Source organism: Python bivittatus, unplaced genomic scaffold (assembly GCF_059951505.1).
Source record: "Python bivittatus isolate LINGU-HERP-01145 unplaced genomic scaffold, Pbiv_v1 ctg000480_np1212, whole genome shotgun sequence".
Taxonomy (NCBI): domain Eukaryota; kingdom Metazoa; phylum Chordata; class Lepidosauria; order Squamata; family Pythonidae; genus Python; species Python bivittatus.
Window position 1 is genome coordinate 63,026,662 of NW_028277075.1, and position 23,222 is coordinate 63,049,883.

At 37.4% G+C, this 23,222-nt stretch overlaps 1 protein-coding gene across 1 annotated transcript in view; it reads right to left on the reverse strand.

Annotated features, from left to right (window-relative positions):
- Positions 1 to 3,141: 3,141 nt before the first annotated feature.
- Positions 3,142 to 23,222, reverse strand: part of LOC103058562 (uncharacterized) — a 68,465-nt gene continuing 48,384 nt past the window's right edge. Inside the window, exons 31-45 of the mRNA XM_088145098.1 lie at positions 20,488 to 20,765; positions 19,161 to 19,329; positions 18,527 to 18,777; positions 16,430 to 16,613; positions 15,448 to 15,694; positions 14,419 to 14,597; positions 12,495 to 12,567; positions 11,012 to 11,112; positions 10,391 to 10,422; positions 9,508 to 9,682; positions 8,113 to 8,217; positions 7,436 to 7,479; positions 5,046 to 5,168; positions 4,839 to 4,934; positions 3,142 to 3,290 (exon numbers count right to left, since the gene is read on the reverse strand). Coding sequence (XP_088001224.1) covers positions 3,147 to 3,290; positions 4,839 to 4,934; positions 5,046 to 5,168; positions 7,436 to 7,479; positions 8,113 to 8,217; positions 9,508 to 9,682; positions 10,391 to 10,422; positions 11,012 to 11,112; positions 12,495 to 12,567; positions 14,419 to 14,597; positions 15,448 to 15,694; positions 16,430 to 16,613; positions 18,527 to 18,777; positions 19,161 to 19,329; positions 20,488 to 20,765 — 2,201 coding nt within the window. The 3' untranslated portion in view covers positions 3,142 to 3,146. The remainder of the gene's footprint in view (positions 3,291 to 4,838; positions 4,935 to 5,045; positions 5,169 to 7,435; positions 7,480 to 8,112; positions 8,218 to 9,507; positions 9,683 to 10,390; positions 10,423 to 11,011; positions 11,113 to 12,494; positions 12,568 to 14,418; positions 14,598 to 15,447; positions 15,695 to 16,429; positions 16,614 to 18,526; positions 18,778 to 19,160; positions 19,330 to 20,487; positions 20,766 to 23,222) is intronic.

Here is a 23,222-nt window from a genome sequence, read left to right on the forward strand (position 1 = left end):
TTCATGCCTACAGCGGGATTAGAACTCACAGTCTCTTGCTTTCTACTTGGTACCTTAACCAGTAGACCAAACTGGCTCTATTTTGTCTTCATATTCACTGTTGTGGTATGGTATAAAGATGTACTTCAGTCGAGCTTGACCCAAATTGACTTTATATGCAATTTTTAAAAATATTTATATTTACTATATATATTTGCTGCACCCAGTTGACTCTGTACAATGTTCTTGCCGACTAAAGAAATAGCTTACTATTTGTTTTCCTCCACGATATTTTTTTGAACTTCTCAATCTTTCCTACAACTTTGGAATTCACCAGTGGTTGTCCATCCACATGTTAACCATCTATGACTGCATTTTACTTCTTAGTCCAGACAAAGTCTGCCAGATCTTACCATCTGCTCAACTCACTACTGTATATTTATGGACAAATAATGATGAATGTTACACAAGGACACGAACCCTTCATTTTTCACTCTCAGGAATTCAATAATAGATAATTAGTATGCAAGATGTGAGCGATAAAGAGATTACATTGTGCTGACCTGGTGGAGAAGGTTCCATGAAATGTAAGATTTAAGCAAAAAGAAACTGAAGAAAAAAAGTCTGGAGATCTCATAAGATAATTTTATCTCTATCAAACACTATACAAGAAATTTCAAATGGGGTGCCACAGGGTTCAGTCCCGGGCCCTGTCCTCTTCAACATTTTGATTCATAAATGTAAATGAAGAGGTAGAGGCAATATTTATCAAATTTGCAGATGAGCTACCTAATACCTTGAAAGAAATAAAATTCAAAACAAATTCATATATTAGAGAATCAGGCTGATGTATGAATCAGGCATGGATGTATGCAAAGTTATGTACTTAAGACACAAGTAAAAGCACAGATTTAGAATGAGGATGCTTGACTTGGCAATACTGTTTGTGAAAGTGATCTTGGCATAACAATAGATTATAAACGGCATATGAGTTAGCAATGTAATGTGGCTGTAAAAAAAAGGCAAATGTAGTTTTAAGTCATACCAGCAGAAGCTTTCCAAATCATAGGAAGTAACAGTTCTACTTCATTCTGCATTGGTAGAACCCATTTCAAATATTGGGTTCAGTTCTGAGCATCACAGTCTAAGAAGGATTTAGAAAAACTGGAATAGATTCAGTGAAAGGCAGTGAAGAAGAATGAGGGACTAAAAACCAAGTCCTATGAAGACAGAATGAAAGAATTGGGAATATTTAGTCTCGTTTAAAGAGGATATGGCAGCACTCTCCAAATACCTGAAAGGATGTCACACAGAAAAAGGTCAAGACCTGTTCTCTGTTATCTCGGGGAGCAGGACATGGAACAATATATTTACATTTCAGTAGCACAGATTCTGGTGGAGTGTTATGAAAAACTTCCCAAGAATAATGGCAGTTCAACAGCAGAACCAATGACCCAGAGAGGTGGTGGCTACCTTTCATAGATGTGTTCCAGTAGAGGCCAAACAGCCACATTCTGGGAATGCTTCAGTTTAGATTCCTACACTAAGCAGGGATTTGAAAGTCAAAGTGGCACCTTCATGGCAGAGAATTCTTCAGACACTCCTCATAAATAGTCTAATGATAGCTGCCACTCTTTTCCATAAAGATATGCACAACTGGAAATTGTAATACTTAGTCTTCAAAGGTGGAATGCACAACAATATTTTTTCATCAAGAACAAGAAAAAATTAGAAAAGAAAGAATTGTGAATTGGAAAGAAAGGGAGGTATGATGGAGATCCATTGAAATCAATGCAAGCTGCAAATAAAATAAAGTCCAGGCAGTCATCAGGAGTCAACACTGACTCGAAGGCACACACACACACACACACACACAAATACACAGCAAGGACTCGATCCTGAGCAAAAATAGAATGTCCTATCACTACCACACACCACACACACTTTGGAATGGGATGTTCTTAGTTAACTCAACTAGATTTAAGTTGCACCAAAAATTTATGATTTCAGGAATGGAGAAGGAATATCGTTCAACTCTGCTTCTTTGTCCCAATGCTATAACTTACCTGGTACCTACACTATTGTATCTGATCTAATATTCTGGACATTGTTGCTTCTTCTTCTTTCCCATCTAATGTAGATTTTTTTTTTTTTTTTGGCTTTTGGTTGGATTTAATGAAGACCTTGGGAATTGTGGATTATTTATTTTTGTTTACTTACTCTCTCTGCATATCTTGCAGCAGCCATTTGGAGTCAATTCAATTTGATCCTTTGAAAACATTAAGAAAGTTTGTGTTATTACTTTAATCATTATTGCTGGATATAAAAGTAGATATTCTCTAGCACTGGGTTTGAAATGCACCCTTAAAACTGCACTACCTACATAACAAAATGCTTCAAGCTATCATTATTTTAAAAAGGAGAATCAAAACCAGCAAGTTATGAATTCATTATAAGTTATTGCTTATTCATAAGTTACTGCTTGTGAAGTGGGAAAATGCATTATTCCCTGATCTCTATAAAGGAACAATTATTTCACTGAATAGATACACTTTTATTAACAGAAGCATTTATGATTTATTGAAGAACACCATGTTTTCCTAGTAAAAACACCTAAAGAGCAGCAAATCTCACTTGTGGTGAGAATGAGAAAAACCCATCAATTTCAGTTCAGTTCATCCAAGTGTGTGACCTCTGCTCTTCTGCCAGATAATAATCTGCCAGATAATAATTTAGCTTGGCACCTAAAGAAATACCTCTGAGTTTCTGAATGTGGAAAGTGTGTTAAGCATGCTTATCCAAATATATTTACAATCTTTTAAAAGATTTTCATACTGAATATATGAAATTAATGTGTACAGGATAATGGGGGTGGGGGTAGGGGTGGGGGGGTCACACTCCCAACACCATTTAGACCCACACCTACTTGGATTTAGCCACCACCATTTCTTCTTGCTGAACAAATAAACTGGTCCACAACTTTACTGTGTAGGAAGCAACTGTTAGGTACTCAGTGTATATAATAAGAGTCATTAGAAAGAACATTAATAATCAATAGCATTAGTCTCAACCTGGGATGACTGGTGGTGATCACCTTTGGTATGGGTTTTTTGAGAAACCATATTTGTTTGTATTTAACAAAATTAGAGCATAAATTAAGAAGAATTTTACATAAAAAGTAACATAAAACTTACAGGATTACAGTCTGGGTCAAAGAAAGGGCATGTTTCTTCAGTCTTGACCAAAACCAGTGTATTGTTCCTTGGCTCACATCTGTACTGGCTACAATTACTAGCTTTTGTCTGCCCAGGCTATTTTTATGAATTAAGAGAGAGAGAGAGATGGGGCCATTATTTTAATTGTAAACTTTATAATAGAAAATACAAACCAAAGTTTTTAATATGTCTAGAGCAGTGTTTCTCAACCTTGGGAACTTTAAGATGCATGGATTTCAACTCCCATGGCTGGCTGGGGAATTCTGGGAGTTGAAGTCCACACATCTTAAAGTTTCCAAGGTTGAGAAACACTGGTTTATATAAACTAACTTTCTTCAGCTATGAATCAGGTATATTGCAACAGACCTCTGTGCTACCCATCCTAAACACACTCATTGAATTTTATTGACTGATGACAAGTTAATGAGCTGAAGATCAATATCTCTGAGATAACATTAGTCTGAGTGACAGTGATTGGGTTCACCCATTGCTTAATTCAGGTTTGTTGAATAAACCACAATGGCTGGGTTTGTACATTGTGCTACACCATAAAACATGATCTACAAATCATAATGGATGCTTTAGGATACATTAACCTAAAAAACAAAATATGACTTAAAGTATGCATGAAGTGAATCAGGGACCGATCCCAAGAAAGCTAGTGAGTAGAACCAAGCTGGGGTTGAACTTTCATTGCCTGATGTCCAAAGGCAGCATATTAAGGTACATTTGATGAAACTTTGTAACAGTTGAGAACACTTATAGCCCTAGATGGTTTTTTTCATCCGTCCAGTCATTTAAAAATCTATTAAATTTTCTGCCGTGTGTTTGATATTAAAGAATCCCATTTTACTCTGGAATATAGACTTTCAATTATGCAGTGATTGATGCTCATTTGTCATGCTTGTCTCACAAGATAAAATTATGGCACTTGTGCCTTACTTAATCTGGCACCCTGCAGTGGTGTTAGGATTACAATGTCCAGAATGTCTAGACAAAATTGCCAAAGTGTAGGTCTCCTAATACGTCTGGAGGGAAAGAGTGATATACAGACCTCTGGTTTTCTCTAATTCAGATTTCTGATTGGTTGGCCCATAACCTTACATGACAGCATTTCAGTTACCAACATAGAAAAGATTTTTCACTACCTGTATGTTTCATCTGTCTTTTATGTTGTAATTGTACATTGCCTCTTGCATTTAGTCCTAATCAATTATTATAAGATCAGGGTCTTGTTTCTTACAGGTGATTTTTCATCTTTTTTATGACTAGTTCTTGTGTTCTGACTCAGTCTTATATAGGTTCTTAGATATAAGAGAGAGATTACTGCTATCCTAAGAGCCATATTTAGTAATACAACAGATTTGTCTATTCAGTTTAGCCCAGCTTTCCTATCTTCCCAGTTGGCACTGACCCTGTAAATTGGGGATGATGAAGTATAGTCCAAGATATTAGGAAAGGATGCTGAATCTTATTCACATTTTAATAGCTTACAGTATCTGGATACTTCGGTTCTCATCTGCCTGTGCTATGCAGAAAGCAGGCATTAAATGCATTGTTCTAGTTTGAAAAGCAGTTTAGCTAGCAAAAGTGCAAGAATACCCTATATTTCACTTGTGTATAATATGAATGGGAAGATATTACCTTCAGTATCTCAGCAGTGTCATTAATGTTGATGATGCAAGCCACTTGGATGCATTTTCCACAACACTCGCCAGCTTTTACTTGGTACTCATGACCCTGTTGGCCAGACAGCAAGAATTAATACTGATGCCTGAACATCTATGGGAGAGGTAGTCTTCTGTAAAAATTCAATTAAGCTATATTTAGGAAGGAAAGACTTGTTCTTACCATTGGACAATCTTTGTTGCAGGTAACCGGCTTACATTCCACAAGGTTTCTCTTGGAAACAGGGTCCTTTACAGAACTACAGGTGCATGTTTCACAGGATTTACCAGGAACAGGCATTCCAGGCTGGGAAAAATCACAGATCAGCCTTACTATAAGCAAAATGAAGCATATAACTTTGCAAACTACAGTTCAGAAACATTGTGAACCAATTCCAGCATACCAAAATATTTGACATCTTAGCTTTCTTTAACCTCTCCAAACATTTCAGTGATGTTCCATACAGGAATGGGAAATGTTATAGATTGGTCTAAGCCTATTCAGGATAGCACAGGAATTCAATTCTCAATTTCTAAGGATGCATGGCACTGGCTACAGAACTACACTTAATTCTCGTAAGGGTAAATTCATACTTCATGCAGCAATTGTGTTTACTGTAACTAAGCCAATATTATACCCACATTTATTTCATTAAATATGTAAGGTGATAAGGAGAGATGGTACATATCAAGTAGGAATCTATATAAGAATATGGCAGTGGATAAGCACCTCTGAACCTAATCTCCCTGGGCCCTTTTCGTCTTTTTACTTGTATTGTTATTTTTCATATACCATGTATATTAAGTAGGGTGCTCAACGTTTTCTCCAATACCAATTGCTGTGTCTTTCACAGTTGTGTGATCTGTGAAAATTAGCAAGTGACTGAAAATGTATATCCTTATGACATGGAAAACTCTACCTGCTAATTTCTGCATATCATACCACTATTAACAAGGCATATTTAGGCCAGGACAGAACAGTTTTTTCCCCCCAGTTCCTACCTAAATTTTCAATAGAGGTTTTAAAATAAACATATATGGGAGAGGGAAAGAGAGAGAAAGTCAAATCTCTTTAATCACCTGTTTTAGAAGGAAACCTCTCTACCACTCACTTAAAGATATTTCCTTTTTCCAACCAAATAGTTGACTGGCAGAATAATAGCATTTTATGAATGCATGCAATCACTGAGCTCAACAAGTGAATGGAGGATGAGGTCACAGAACACCTTGTGTTGTGAACTCTGTGAAGATATTAGGGAAATCCTAGAGAAGGTGCAGTGTCCAGAAGGAGGCCCCAGCTGCCTCGAGTAGACAAAAGACAAATCAGCATTATGGGCAAGTTGCAGAAAAGCTGTAACCATTCATGGTTGGAAAATAGGACATAATAGCTAGAATGTTCCTAATGAGCAATCTTGCATGAGGCATAAGAGGGAACTTAATCAATCAATTTAATCAATCAATCAATCAATCAATCAATCGACAATTAGCTATTGTCATGAAGTAGTCATCCTTTTAAAATCATTATGTCACCATCTGCCCATTTGGGCATGCACATGTAAGTGGTTTAAATGCCACTTGCATTTTTGTTCCTTATGTAAGAAACTTTGTTTTCCTACTGTGGTGTCTAAATATGACCTGAAAATAGCAAACTAATCATCTGGCAACGTTATGAAGGCAAAGCTGATTCATGCTTGGAAATGACAAAGTCATTGATTCCTCTGAATACTATTAGAAAGTCATACACAAGTTCTCTACTCAAACAGCAGTCATTTATGGCCTTTACTGAGGAATTAAAACTGTTTATCCTGTATCCTGAATCAAATCCAACATCAGATTTGAGCAACTTACTGCAACCAATTTAAAGCAACAAAATAATCTTCCTAGCATTGCCCCAAATGCATCCTAACTCATATGTTTTCATGTTACTGGTGCTTGTAAGAGCAGCATCCGTTACTGTTATTGGGTTCTGCTGCGATTACAGCACTATTGGGACATTGTTATTGAATCACTATTAGTGCCTCCCTATATTTATCATGCCTGTGTGCAAATATATGCAAATGTACTTGAGAAAGTGCCCAGAGGTTTCTTGGGGGAAAGGGGCCATCTACAGACAAGATAAAAAATGTCAAGATGGCAGCTACAACCACAGGATTGAAGCCCTGCCGCTTTTTATGGGCAGGCTTAAAAGGCTTTGGCTGTGTACTCGTAGGCACCATCTTGATATTTGGGATCTCCCTTGAAGATGCCTCTCCTTGTGTGCATTCCCTAGACCAGGGTTCCTCAACCTTGGCGACTTGAAGATGTGTGGACTTCAACTCCCAAAATTCCCCAGCCAGCATAGCTGGCTGGGGAATTCTGGGAGTTGAAGTCCACACATCTTCAAGTTGCCAAGGTTGAGGAACCCTGCCCTAGACCTCAAGCCAATGAATCCCTTTCCCTGACATTGGCCAGGCTTCCAGCCCCCGGTAATGAAATCCAGAGCATGGATCTTCATGCCAATCTTTTGGTTCATGATTGAAAACTTAGAAAAGAGTTTTATTCACACACACAAATCATAAGTGCTGGTTTCTTTACCTCATAAACTGTTCCATTGACCACACAGACATTTTCTGTTAGTTCTGAAAACAGAAAGAGACGATTATTTAAAATATGATTGGAGAAGATATTCACATTTAAACATGTCTAGTGTAATAAGAAATTAATATTATTTAAATAGCCAGTTAGAATTAATTGCAAGGAGATAGATGAATGTTTTATATGTAAGGTTATTTAACTTCATTTTATTTATGACTTTTCTACTGCCTTTTCTCCAAGAAGCTTAAGGCAGCCAACAACCCCATGGGATAGATAAGGCACAGCCATAGGGACTGGTCTAAACCCCTCATGACAGAATCCTGGGTGTATCTCCTCTGACGTAGACCCCACAAGTTCAATGAATATGTGAATATTGAATGTTAGCTTCACTGAGCTTGACTGCTGAATGAAGGTTTGAATCTAGGACTCCCCAGTCTTTAACAGGCTTGTTATAATAATTAGATTAGATAAAATGTAAAAAGTAGGGTGTGATATTTCAATACAACTTCAAATATACAGCAGAAAACAGTTTCTCTTGTGCTTAGATAATGACATCTATGTCCACCTTAAATTCATGTTGTTACATCTCATCTACATTTCCTCTGCTTATCACTGTTTTCCCCTTAGAATACACAGCCCATTTATCCTTCAGTACATCTCAGTAAGCTTGAACTTACCACATGTAAAGTTGACACAGCACATTCCTTCGAAAATGACTGAGGCTAGGTGGTATCCAGGTTTACAAGTTTTCTTTTCCATGGAGCACATACTATTATTGCATACTGTGGAATAGGACAACAAGAAGAAAGAGCTGAATGAGGAAGTCAGCAGCCAGGTTCCAAACAACTGGACCTACTTGGCTTCTTGTGATGATGGCCAGCTCGTCTATGATTCTAATATATCAGAACAGCATACTGAGCACAGCTAACTTTGATCTGATAAGAAGTGAAGAAAAGAACATTTCCAGATTTCTAGCTTTCTACCTAACATCCCTATCTGAAGTATACAGCGGAAGTATGCGAAGAATATAGGGTGTTTGAACCTCCAAAGATTGCTTGCTATCTCTCCCATATATCAAACATGTGGATTGGCAATTCAGCTCTCTTTATGAATGTCCCTGTTAGATCCCTCCCCCCTTTCTTTCTCTCATAGTAAAAAAAGTTACATGCAGTTAGGATTTTCTCTTATGGAAACATATTTAATATTAATATTTTAAGGCTCAATTATTATTTCCCTTGTTCCTGTTTCCCGTAATCAGAATAGCAGGTTTTTAAATGAAGTAGCTTTGGGTCATTGTTCAACATGATACTACAGAGATAAGTGAAGGTAGAATGTTGAAATGCCTGTGCTTTCTAGGGGAAAAAAACGCCTCCCCTCTCTTCTTTCAAAGACAAAGGTTGCTTGCTACATGGAAGACTCGACAACTACAGCTGGATAAATCTGTTTTATCTCAGAAATGCTGGTGAAGGGGGTGGTGTGTGTGTCAGCCTTATTAGGTAGATCAGACAGGAAACGTGACCTGATGAGCTCATTCTACTTTATTGTAAAATTACATTAATAGAATCTCCCAAATCTGAAAATAATTCTCTCCCCCCCATCCCCTTTACAGCCTAAAAAACTATGGAGGGTCTCTTCTGAGCTTCTTGCCCCACCCACATTCCTGCTGCAGGCTAAGCTGCCTTTTATCTGACTGTTCCCTTGGCTATGTCTCATTGCCCTGTCTCCCAAAGTCATTCCCACCTACCATTACAGTATGTGTGTATGTGAATTCCACCTTCAAGCAAGCCTGAAGTTCTCACTGGCTATTCATTATTTTTTCTTTAGACCCTCACTGTGCAGCACACCTTACTGATGTCATTCTCAGACTTTAAGGTCTGAAGACTCATTGGGCCATAGCCTGCAATCATAGCCTGTGCTGTCTGAGGGTAGCAGAAGTTGTGATCCAACAACTCTGAGGGTGTTTGGGGAGCCTGTGATATATAAAGGTGTATATGGACACAGGTATGTGAGAGAGCACAACAGAGCCTCATGACCCCTTTGGTATTAGTGATAAGTAAATAAATAATACATACTGCATTTGATTTCTGGGCAGCATGGATCTTCTGAGTTTAGCACAAGGATGGGCATAAATCCTTCATTCTTACATTTGTCGACTGCTGATGGGCAGCTCTGTGGCTTACATTGTACGCTTGTAGACAAAGGGTCACATATGCACTCTTGACAATTGCTCTTCCATTTGGAACCAGGCTGATGTAAAGAAAAGGCAGATCAACGAGGAAGCAATGATAATTATTGTTTTCTAATTTATCACTTGGGCCACCAGTGTACTTAAGAAGGAGCAATTACTTGCTTTAAACTTTCCATTATGTCAGATATACCTGCTGAATTGTGCCTTAAAATTTGGAAGGGCTTTTGTTCATGGTGATCCTTTTTAAATGGCTAAGAAGGGCCCTTAAATTATAAACCACAGGACATTATGATAAATTAGGTATAAATCTTTTCAAGAGTTCTGTCTGATAAATGAAAACTTAATACTAGGTCTACATGGATGTGGAGCAGAGAATTTTAGTTAGGCCTGGAGATAACTGAAATTGACATTTTAGGTTTTTTTAAAGATACTTTCCAAGTACAGTCTGAGTCTTCCTTTCTTTTCTTTTAATTTAATCTTGTCTCTTCTAAGAACAACCTTTGGGCATATGTTTTGACTCTGATTCCACCTCCACTGACAGATCCTCCCATTCTGTGCTTCTAAGTGAAATGCTCTCCCATCTTCATGCAAAGGTGACATGATGCCCTTTTCTAGTGATGTACCCTGGGGTTAATGATGACAGGTGACCTCGATCTGATTGAGTGTATGGTGAAAAAAGAATAAGTCCATATCAAGTCCAAATATTGGTTTCTTGTCAAATGAATGTTTCTATTGCAAGCGACTAGCATTCTGTATGAAATACTTACTAGTTTTGGTAATCCATCTGGTCCCACACAACCTATTAAAAAAAAAAGTTTAAAAATGTACATAGCTGTCCTTTGCTTAGATAATATAGTACAGTCTCCTTCAACATGGAAGTATCCAGATGCATTAAGACCACAACTAGCTTGGAATTCTGAACATTGCAATAGGAAAGCTACTATCTATGTAAGCTACTATTCATGTAAACAGTCATCAAGAAGAAATTCAGTTAAATAAATAATGATTCATATGCCAGGGCCCTCTGTGCATAATTATTTGCTTTTTAATTTACTAATATAGTTTCTATTCATTTAATGGCAAAATTAACATGGCTCATCATGAAATTGCTTTTTGTCCACAACTTCCACCACAAGCAAAACAATAATAACTAGAAATAGATGTTGCCTCTTGCAAGCTGAGCAAACCAGTTATGAAGAGACTGTGGCCTCAAAAGATGGTGTACTTAATCTCCTTGAAAAATCAAAATTGAAAAGGCAATTTTTCCCTCCCAAACCATATGATGGCGCTTCCCAACTACCATATACAAAGGTGATTTTACCTAACTTCAGTATACGCTTCTGTAAACCAGTAGGTCATCACTATTCATAATGAAAAGAGAAACTTACCACATTCTGGAACACAGAGATCAGTGTAAGAATTGAACAAGATTTTGTCTTCTGGGCAAACACATCGTTCAGTAACACGGTCATTACTGTCGTGCTCTAATCTGCAAGAAATGGAGGAAATTGTATATCATTGAAATTTGTTTAGTTTTATATATAAATATTCTTTCCCACTTTTAAGTGATGCAACAGTTGCCATACAGATTAATATGATGCCTTCCATTCTGTAATTAATTGTTTCAAGATTGTGTCATGTAACAGATGCAGAGTAAAATTTCCCACAAAAAACATGTTTTTGAAAAGAGTTCTTCAGACACAAAAGAAAATTGGCACTTTCATAAGAAAGTAATGAAATTATCTTTATTAGCTTCTTAGGAAAATGCCAATTTGGGGGAGTGGCTCCCATAAGCAGGGGAAAATGCTTATATAGAAAGTATGGTCCGATGCAGTCAGATGCAATATATTCATTCCAATGTTTAAGATATTTGAGGAAAATTATTTTATGAGCTTAATCTTATATGTGTCTTCTCAAAAGTCAGCCCCACCAGGTTCTAGTCCTTTGGGTTGGATTATTTTATCTGCTTTAATGATAGGAGGTCTGAATGTAGAAAGGAAACTCAGAAATGGTCATTCTTATGGCTTATTGTTAACTCATTATTTATTTATTAAATGTATATAGCCACCCATCTCATGCCAAGTGACTCATACCAGGAAATTGTTCAAGCTTCAGTTAGACCCTTCAATAATCCATTTTCACCATTTCAAATCTCCTATCTCAGATATGAAAGTTAAGGAGGACTGAGTCTGAGCCCTGTGGCCAAATAAAGGTCATGGAAATATCTTTTCAGAGTTTCCTTTCTAGAATACTAGAATGCCTCTAACACATAAACGTGGCCCTGAAGCACAAATTCTGAAGAAGTCCTTTGGACCTCACACAAGCCCAGGACTTTTCTGGAATGCCTTAAAACAGCCCAACTTTTTTTCAGGATTTCCTGTGAGCCTAAACCAAAGATGCAACTGCCTTAAGATATCCAAATATTAAATTTCATGCAACTCGTACAGAAGCAGGTTTTTCTTTTTCAGACTCAACCAGAAATCTAAAAATAAAAGAGGGCTATGTTGGAGTTGGGCAGCATCCAAATTGCATAAAATAATAAATAATAAAAATAAATAAAAATAAACGTTCAGAACATACACATACAGTATAGTGACAGATAAGCAGTAGTCCATAAGGAGAGCAAGATGCAATCTCATTGTCTGAGCTAAATGTAATGTCTGTCCCATAACCTTTAATTTAGCTCATTTGCCATTACATAGATCAGAATTTTTAAAATTGCTTTTTTTGTAATTAATACATAAACTGTTATCGTATCACACTTGGGACTAAATTCATCATATTCCAGCAAGTCACATTTCCTGTTCAAAGACACACAAATGCACTCGTTAAAGGAATTAGTAGACCACTAATCATTTTCTTTCTTCCTACCCTTTATAATCACAGGTTCGTTGATGAATGGGAGCACAAGCAGCGTACACCTTATCTTTGGGGCAATGGTAGGCTGTATATGAGAGAATAAAACACATTATAAACAAGCAAAGGTAATGATTCCAATGGGGAAAAAACTAGTGGCACCTATAGACACATGATTTCTTTCTCCAAAGTTTTTATAAAAACAAAACCAGTAAAACAGCTACAAGTGGCTTCACACTGTGTGGAGAATCAATGGGAGGGAAGAGACCTTTTAACTTTTCATTCTTGATATTCATCTTTCTTCCTTCACTTTTCCCTAGAAGAAAAGGATTAAGTCTCCATGCTGTTCCCACCATGAGTGCTTTTTATTAAGTTTTGAGGACTGAATCTTAAGTATTTATAACTTCCTGGGGAGGGGGGGACTTCTTGCTTTTGAAAAAGACTTATTTTTTAATGAACTTGCAATTGTTAATTAATTTATTTTTAACTGCAAAAGTTAAATTGTTGTATTTAAAAAGTTAAAATTTTTAAAAATATATAATATTGTTTTAAGGGAAATAAGTTTGGATTTGTTTTTGTGCTGTTTAAAACAGAGCTTGAAAGAGTTATACTGAAGACATTTTTAGAACCTTTGCAGTTTTTAGGACTTTTCCCCCCACCAGAATCTGTTTTTCATTTAGTTGTTGTAAAAATGTAAAAATGTTGTAAAAACATTTCTGTTGTGAAACAAAGGTCATAAATAAGAGTGATAACAATTTAATGAATTAATAAGTAATTTCCTCCAGTATTTGCTTTTAAATTTTCCACTAATTAAAACTTAATTAAGTCATGGGGAAGGGGCACTTTTTCTTCTGATGGTTAGCCAACATAGTATATGGATCTACTCAGGCAAAGGGAGGAACTACAGTAACAAGAAGGCTCTAAAAAGCCCATATCCTGTGGAATATGACCTACACATGGATACCAGCAGAGTTGAAGTATACTATACAATATATTGTGCAGAACTGAGAATGTTTGCTATTGCTTGAAGCTTTCCACTTTTAAATAATGCTAGACAACCCTGTGAGCCACTGGATCATCCTTTGAGAGAAAGGTAGTGCAGTCTGATGTGGCCAGAATGAACATTAAATTTTAGGCTGACAATATTTTTTTTACCCCAGTGCTAGACAGTCCCGTGATCATCTAAGAAGAGTATATATCATAAAGAGAAAAATAATTGTAGTGGCAAATGAACTTCAATAATTAGTCAATATTTACTTACCTAAACAGATAAACAGAATGACCATGGGTGGGCAAAAAAAAACCAGTGGAGCAGGAGTGACTTCCGACTTCCTGCTGGCTTCCCCATTGACTTTCCTTGTGGGAAGCTGGCAGGGAGCGCCGGAAATCATGATCATGTGACTGTGGGGACGCTGCAATGGTCACAACTTTGCAAATAAAACTGGCCTGAACATTGTGGAAATTTCAGTTCCACAGGAGTAATGGGTCCCAGATTTTTTACACATTCTTTAAGTTAGCAGATTTTAGGTACCTTGATTCAAAGATTGTTGTGGTATAATGCACTGTTTGGGCTAACTTGAAGGTATAAACAGACAAACAGATAAACACAATGAGAGTTTTAGATTCTAGAAGAATAGAAGGACTGATTGTGAGGGAGGAGATGTTTCTAAAGACTGGAATACAGTGAATAATTAACTAAAGTTTGTGTTCTAAGTGTGACTTCCAAGGTTTGGAATCTGTACCTCTTCTTCTCAGTACTTCACATATCTCCTGTTACCTTACACTCTGCTTCTCAATCCTTCTCAAACAATAATAAAGTCTGCATAAAGGTTGGGATACAAGATGCAAATAATATGAGCACATGCTACATTGTTGTTCAGTCTGCATGGTTGACGATTGGTCTTTTGACTCAAGCAGAAATGCTTCATCCTCTACTTACGGCATTTTCCTTGGCTCTTGCTCCTCCAGTCAGTACAAGCCCCTTTAGCCGTGCAGAGGGAAGCATATATGTCAATGTAGAAGCAAGTCAAGGAATTGTTGAAAGTCTGACATGATTCATAGAGGCAGTTTTCATAGAATTCTCTTGGAGGCAGAACTTTATGGCAATCTGCAAAAATACTTTAAAACCAAGGTGATGAAGTTTTAACTAAACAGGCTTTTTTTCATGGTGAGGCTACAACTGAAAGAATAAACGTTATGGCAAAGACCTCAATGTCATGATAATGACACGTGTAGAATCACCGGTTCAGCATTTCTGCTGGGTTGTATTCCTAGACTACTATTCTATATGATACATAAGAAATCTGAAGGTAATTTGGATATCTAATAGATGAAACACGTCAACACCTAATTCTGTGAAGTATCAGAATATCAGCATGCAAGGAATATGTATAGCTGGGGAGACCACTCATGGCCCAAGGACTGGTTGCAGCCTGACATAGCCTCCCATCTGGACTGCTGTCAGAACTGCTGCTTCCTAGCTCAATAATCCGATGATAGGCAGGTTGCCAGGAACTGCTATTCTGCTGGTGAAGCTTCCTTTCTTCTCATAATGACAGATAAATGACAGGCTGCTGAGAAGCAAGGGAAAGAGGAGAGAGAGGCTTGGAGAGGGGATAGAACTGGGGAATAGGAGTAGCTTGCAAGCATCTATTTGATGGACTGTGCACAGTGCCAGTCTTCATTATGGCAGAATTACAGTGAAGCAGGGAACCTGTTCCCCGAGCAATTCTACTGCAATGCACCATGCAAGTAAATGTGTAGGCGTGTAAATATGAGCATGGATGTGTGTTTGTGCATGCACCTCACCATCCTTCATGTGATGCAGCCTCAGGTCCTGTCACTGCTATTCAAAGTAACTTTATATTTCTAGGTTTGTTAGCCTCAGACATTTCCTGTGAAGCCGTCAAATTATTTGTTGTACTGGAGACAAAAGATGCAGTGTTCGTAAAAGCTGAGTTTTACTTACTCGCTTATAATCAGCTTGCACAAAGATGATGGAGTGCTGCAGGGTGTTGTTATTGGTGATGATGTGGTCACCAAAGGTTTGGTGGTTGGCACTGTTGTGGTCGTTGGAGGTCTTGTTGTTAGCACTGGCTGACAGTAGGGCTTATTGTTATCGTAAACTTTCCAGTGGACAGCCATGTCTGAGCAGGAGGCAGCTTCGTGACCATTGGGCAAGCGACAGTCATCTGATCGGTCATTTGAACAAAGCCCTAGGAATGGACAGAGGCAGACCATAAGTAGGCTGAAAATGCAGGATGTGTGAATATTCAGCACACCCACTCTGAGTGACATTTGGATTGTGGAATGGATTTCCTATTTCAGTAATAAGAAACAATTATATGACATGTACACATTTCTCTGATACACACACAGACACACAAAATGTGAATGATGGCTCTGGGTATAGGTTGCTGTGTGTGTGTGTGTATCTGCTTTGTATCAAGTCAGCTAGAAGGTATCAGCACCCAGACTACGTGGCTGGTTTCAGAACCTAAACAGGGTTAAACGTGGTTAGAAACTGAATGGGGGACCACCTGGGAACTCCAAGGCTATTTGTTGGAAGACTGGAAAAGTGAAAAATATCCTAGGAGAAGGAAGGTTGTGGCAAACCAATTCCATAACACTGTTAACAAGTCTGCATGAATGGAATTAGTGAAAGCCAAGCTCATCTTGAAGGCATCTTTATTTTTTAAATTGAAACAAACCATTGGTTCATCTAGCTCAGATCTTTCTTCTAGGTAGCAGCAACTTTGAATTCTTTTATAAATGGAAATACAAGAAGTTTGAAAGAAAAATACTCTGGCCCTTCATCTTACTGCTAAACTTAATTTTATTATTGATTTTTATAATAGTGTGCATGTTCATATATTAATTAATTTCTTTTGAAGGTACAGCCTTGAAGAGAAGGTGTTGAAAAATTGTGAGCATTTAATCTTGTTACTTACCACACTGTCCCTCTGTGTTGTGTTGAAAGAGGGCATATGGAAGCATAATAGAGAAGATGAAGCCGTTGAAGGAAACAAAAGCATTGATGGCAGGTATTTCAACTGTCATGGTAATACCAGCACTAGTAACCAAAATGCCATCTTTGGTGAAGCCCCCTGTGACTGACTCATTGTTGAAAAAAACCTAAAAACGGCAGGGTAAAAAAAGATTAAAGGACATGCTATAATGCAAATCTGAACAGTTTAACTTAGGCCATTTTAACGCAGTTTAGATCAATCACCTCTATAATACCGACGCTCTGCTGCCTTTTAGTTTTTTTTTTTTAATGTACTTTTTTGTTATAACCAAAGTACTATTCAAGCAAAAATTCATCAAATTAAAAAAATGAATAAATAACAGAACCTACAGGTTTAAAACTTATTTCAGTTGCGAGCCAACCAAAATACCTGAAACCCGTCTCAGTGATAACCTCTTTGCCTGCTGATAGAAGCTTGACAGAGACAAAGTTCTTTCGATTTCAGATAGAGCATTATCTCTTATAGATACAGTCAGTCAGTCAGAGGTGTCAGAGGGGATGAAAAAAATCACAATGGCAACTGCCTCTTTTCTATATCCATTATAAACACAATGCTTCCAATGTGCTGTTATGGCCACCAGTTTGTGTTTTTTTAACACTCATACACACACTCGTGGATATTCCTGTAACCCAGTGTTTCTCAACCTTAGGAATATTATGATGCATGAACTTCAACTCCCAGCAATCCTCCCAGCAATCCATGCTGGCTGGGGGATTCTGGAAGTTGAAGTCCACACATCTTAAAGTTGCTAAGGTTGAAAAACAACGCTATAACCAATAAACCTCCTTTAGTCGCATGCAAGAATGAATGACCTCTTCCAAAATGCAGCTGTGCTAATCCATTTCTGCCAACTGCCAAACATAGGCCTCCAGATTCAGAGATGAATTCAATAGTACCACTGTGCTATTTAAGTCAGATGAGTTAGATACTAGTAATAATTTTCAGTGCTCAGTGTTCAATGTAAAGGACAAATATTTAGCTTGTGATTAGCAGTTGGGGAAATCAATGGGAGAGAAGGGGAGAATGCAACCCATTTTTTTTCCCATAATGTTTCTTATTCATGTTTCTTATTGTTTTTTTTTCCTTTTCCTTTTGTTTTTTGTGTCTTAACTTGTTATGTTTCTTAAAAACCAGTTAGAAAAGAATAACATGGAATTTTTAAAAAATAGTACAACTAAGTTGAGAACCTGAGTCCAAATGGGGAGTGTTGGTTCAACCCAGGCTGAATCCCTGTTCACTGATCTTTCAAGTGACAAAAAGATTGAAGTGCTACTGACATGCTGGGATTAACCTGAGGTTATTCTGCTGTGCTATATATTGATATATTTACATATACATATTCAAGTGTGTTTCTCCATCTGTACTATCCTATGATGACCAGCTGTTTGAAGCTGCACCTATATATAATTGGAAATAAAAGAATTTCCCTGAGTATGAATGGCAGGTGGCTGAACCATTCCGGCATGTAGCTTCCAGGCAATCAATCAATGGGCAAACCAATAATCAATGAGCAAACCAGAATGTCAAGGGGTGGACCTCTTAATGCTCTTCTGTCCTCATCAAACATCTTTTCTGAAGGGTGGTATCTTGGTTCGATAGACTACCTTTTATGTGGGAAACTGCTTTGACTTAAAATGGTGCTTAGTTGTAGTCTGGACTTAGCTAATACAACATTTTCTGTTCCAGCCTTCCACCACTATCTGGGTCTGTGAGTCATCTGGGAGCTCCTTATTCCCCCAAGGTCTGGCCTAATGGCATTGTTTCTAGGAAGACATTTATTTGAACTTTATGAAATTTATTTGTAAGGGGAAACACCACACCGTAAATAAATGTTAGTTCCAGATTAAGGTTAGAGTAGTACGTCTGTCCTAAAGATAGTCCAACATTTTTTAAAACTAATACATTTCTCATGATAACGATGATTTATATTGTATCATCTTAGCATAACTACGGCTTTGTCTATTTGGTAGAAGCACTATTTTAGGTGGCGATACAATTTAAAAACCTATGACACTTTACCTTGTTAGTTCTCACTCCTTCATGTATTTGACTACTTAGTATGACTTCCATAGAGTTGTAATATATAAGCAGGGATCTGGAACAGGACTGATTATTAGCTACATCACAGAAGGAATTGTCAAGCAAAATACGGAGGTTTCCATGTTCATTCACAATTTCTTTCACCAAGATATAAGTGCAGTTGCCATGAAAAGTGTAAGGAGTGCCATCAAAAGTCATATAGTTAGAATTGTCCCAACCCGTACAGATACCTATAAGGGAAAATAATTTTTTAAAAAAATTAAAAAGGTACATGTTTTGGTCTGCAATCTTCAGAAGTCTTAACAAAGGATCATCAAAGAATTATCATGTGAAAGAATTAGTAACAATGCTATTTGAAGGACTATGGGCCACTCTGATGTGGCCATTAGAAAGAGTGAATAAGTCCTAATTTGGATGGCACTATAATAAATAATATACTATATACATATATATAAGAGAACCATGTATTTAAATAATTAAAATATACATAATTTTTCTTCCAGATACTAAGGCTGAAATCCTACATGCAGTTGCATAAGAGAGGTGGAGTTGAACCTGACACAGCTTACTCCTTAGTAAAGGAGATGATTATACTGTAGTCTATTTCACTTACATTCACACTCATAGCGTTCTATACAGCCATCCTCATCCACTATTTTTATTGGTTGGAGTCCACTGGCACAGTCTATCTTCTCAGCTTGTGGGAGTGGCACCATAACAATTCGGTTGTTCCCCTCGCATGTTGCCTTAGTGCAGTTATTAAACATCCATGTTTCATTAATCTGGAGGCAAACAACAGAAAATTAGTTTAAATTTATTGAGCTTATTAAAAACAAGAAAGAGTTAAGGTCCACTTGGGGAGCAATCCCATCTGGGAGATGAAGGGTACCTTCAGGAAGCAGCTACTTGACTTTGTCTGCCCTCATAAGATAATCAGGTCAGGCCTGGTGAGTACCTATATGAGTAACTACTAAGAAATCCCAGGGCTTGAGACTAGACTGGGAAGAAAAAAAGTCACTACAAAAATGCAGTGGTGAATTATTTCCATATTGTTCCCAGGAAAATTGCATGACTGTGTCCAGGAAGTCACTAAGAGTTGAGTTAAAAGAACACATGCTCTGCATGCACAGATCCCTGTTCAATCTTTTGCCACAAAGATTGTGAAAGACCCCTGCTTGAAACCTTGAGAGCTATGCTAGTGAAGACAGTACTAAAATAAAGCCATGTCCTATGCCCGAGGGTAGAGGAGGAGCAATTGTTGCTATTTGTGCCTACCCAAGTGCTCTAACGCAATGGAGAAGACCACTGAGTGCTGTGCCAGTGACCTCATCATTCTTTCCAGATGATGTAATCGTTGGCAGTGCACTCCTTGGGATGCTGACATTTCTGCTCCACTAAAGCACTGGATGGAATGTGGGTTGCTGCAGCTGCTGAAACAGACCAACGGGCATATTGATTCTAAAGCAGATAATCCTTTCAGAAAGTGAGACCAACAGGAATGTGGAGAACACTAAGATTTCTTTCTATGGATCCATGCTCACAGTAATAAAAAATTATAACTACCTGGGAATTTGAACATGGGCCTCTACAATCTAGGACCAACATCTGTTGTTTTTTCAAAGATGCTTGCAGGAGGTTCTTTCTTTTATTGAACCTGTTTTTAGAGCTTATGTGACAGTTTGAATTTTGTTTTCCAGCTCAAAATACTGGGCAAACAGTAGAAGTAGTCAGACGGGGCTTTGGGGGCTACAAGAAAGGTGTTTGGGGACTTCAGCTATCACCCCAGATCTAAACCTCAACTGTTTGTTTTACCAAAGGCAAACTTTTAGAGAGTTGCACTCCATTAGTTTAAATTGGCTGTGCAAGTCTTATAACTATCATACTTCATCCCAATTCATGGAAAATCATGTAAATAGTGCATAAACAAAAAATTGCATTACCTTTCTAGGTGGATTGGCATAAGGGCAACCTGGTACAGGAGTTGAGAAAATGACTTGCTGAGTTGGTGGAGCTGAGGAAGTGTGTAGTTGAGTTGATGGAACCCAAGTTGTGGAACTGAGAGTAGATGATGTTCCTGAGGTTATAACTGATGATGTTGATGGATGGGAAGTTGTTATTTCAGGACACAATACTGGATACCTCTTAATTTCACAGTTTGTGTCACAGATTGCAATAAAACTGCATCCAGAACTATCAGTTTTATTATATATTACCTCCCCTATTTAAAAGAATAGATACATAAATTAGAAAGCAGCATGGACAAATGCTATGAACCAAAGCATTTAATTAAATGTTAAATGCATGTGTAATTCAAACATTATGTTTGGAACTGCAACGTGAAATGTCATCCCAATCAAGTTTATGCAGGAATAAATCTGGGTATACTGTATAGGCATAGAAATAAGTTATCATTAAGTGTGATTCAGGGTGTGTCCTTTAGACAGAAGCCCCATTTATTTTGGTGGGTGTTACTCCCAAAGAACTCCATATGGTATCACACCCTTCATGATTTATAATGAGCAAGCTTCACTTCCCATGAAAAGTGGGGGGGGGGGGAGAGAAAGAGAGAGAGAGATTAGCCTGAGGATCAATAATCATTCCTTTTCCTTGTCTATCCCCAAATGTTGCCAGATAGAGATGAATAAATAAGTTATTTCATCCCATTATCAAATATCCTGAACCTAAAGGAGAATAAGAGTCTACATGCAAGCCAAAATCTACATTTTTAAAATATTAAGCACAGTTATTAATAACTGAAAACTTAGCACAAAATGTGTTTATTAAGAAAAGGTAAGAAAAATAACTCATTGGAGAATATAACTTATAAAACAATGCAGGCCCTAGGAAAAATGCATACCAAAAATGCATATATTAACAAAAATGTTCACAAAAACTGTCTACTTTATATAAACTGGTACAGTAAGAAAATTGTTTGAAAATGGAATTGATACCCTTGTCCATCTCAAGCCCTAGAATCCCAGAAAGACCCTGGACTCATGATCATATATAAAAGTATATGTTGCCCTCCTCATAAAGGAAATGACTGGAACATGGTAATAAATCTCTAAGGACCAATATCCCTAACTTAAGCATACAAAATAAGAACTGATGCTTTCAAATGCATAATAAAATAGCAAGATTTTAAATGCTGGAACAAATGAAAAAATTTTCACTAACTTCCCACAATGCAGAAGCAAAGCAGACTTCCCTAGATAGAGCAGTCCAAACCTGCTTATAAGCTTACTTATGTGGAAGGGTCAATTCTAAATACATGTACAGTCAAAGCAATATGTGAATGAAACTCACCAGGAGAAAATAAAGAATCAGGAGTTCCGGATACATGGCAGAAACATGGAGTTGTTCTGCTTATAGTGGTTCCTAGTGTGGAGCCTGATATTGTTGAAGACACAAAATACAAGACGAAAATGAATAACCAAATGATATGAGATTGATACCAACTGGAAATGTACTACTAAAACCTGACGCTGACGTTCATAGATTTTGAAAAAAACTACCAAAAGCACAGTTAACTCAAACTTTCTGCAACTACATTTAGGACCACAGCCCTATACTTAGGACAGTGATTCACCACTGCCTACCTCCAATCCACTTTTACTGAAGTACTATCAGAAAGATCCAGCTAGGGGCCACATATTTTAGTAGGAACTGAATAAACATGCATGAAGAAGTCCTTCCCTTAAACAATGGTGTCAATGCAATTTCCCATTCAAATAGATAACTTGCTACACACAGATAAATATTTTGATAAATGTGCATTGAAAATGGGCCTGAAATATTTGATGTCTTGCTTAGAAAATGTATGCTAATAATGAAGATTACATGGTATATTGTTTCTTTCTCTCTTTTTTGGTGCCATCAAGTCAGTTTTGACTCCTGACGACTGCCTGGACAAGTCCCTACAGTTTTTTTGGCAAGGTTTTTTGGAAGGGCTTTGCCCTTGCCTCCATACTAGGGCTGAGAGAGAGTGACTGGCCCAAGGTCACCCAGCTGGCTTCCTGCCTAAGGCAGGACTAGAACTCACAGTCTCCCGGTTTCTAGCCTGGTGCCTTAACCATTACCCCAAACTGGCTCTAGCAAGCAAGGCATGGCCACCAAATAAGCCAGCCAGTGAAGAATGGCTAAGAATAAAAATTAGGTTGAGACAATACAAAAATATTACTAAAATAATACAGTTATATACAATACAATTAATATGATTAGTTTAAATTTATTGTAAGTAAATAAATGTAATGTAAAGGTATTAACCAACCTACCCAGAGAAGTGTTATTCCCTCATCCACTTTTAAACTGCATCTACTTAATATAGTTAATTTGTATAAAATATGAAATATTTCATTTCTCCTATAATAAAAATTGAGTTCTCACTCCCTCTTATCTGTAGAATAAATTGAATTGCTACTTCCTTACAACTTGGCAAATAAACTGACTTTCCAAACTATTTTCTCCTCACTTCAAAGTATCTGCTTGTTATGGTTAACTTATCCCTGTCTGAATCTACAAGAGAAAATACCAGAGGCTAAAACTAATCTCCATTTCATTGGTTTACAGCACAGTCAGAAGAGTAAACCATTTATACACAGAGAGCAAAGAAGCAGGATGTTAGATGAAAAACAAGTCAAGAGCTTGTCAAAAGTTGAAAAAAGAAATAGAGGGG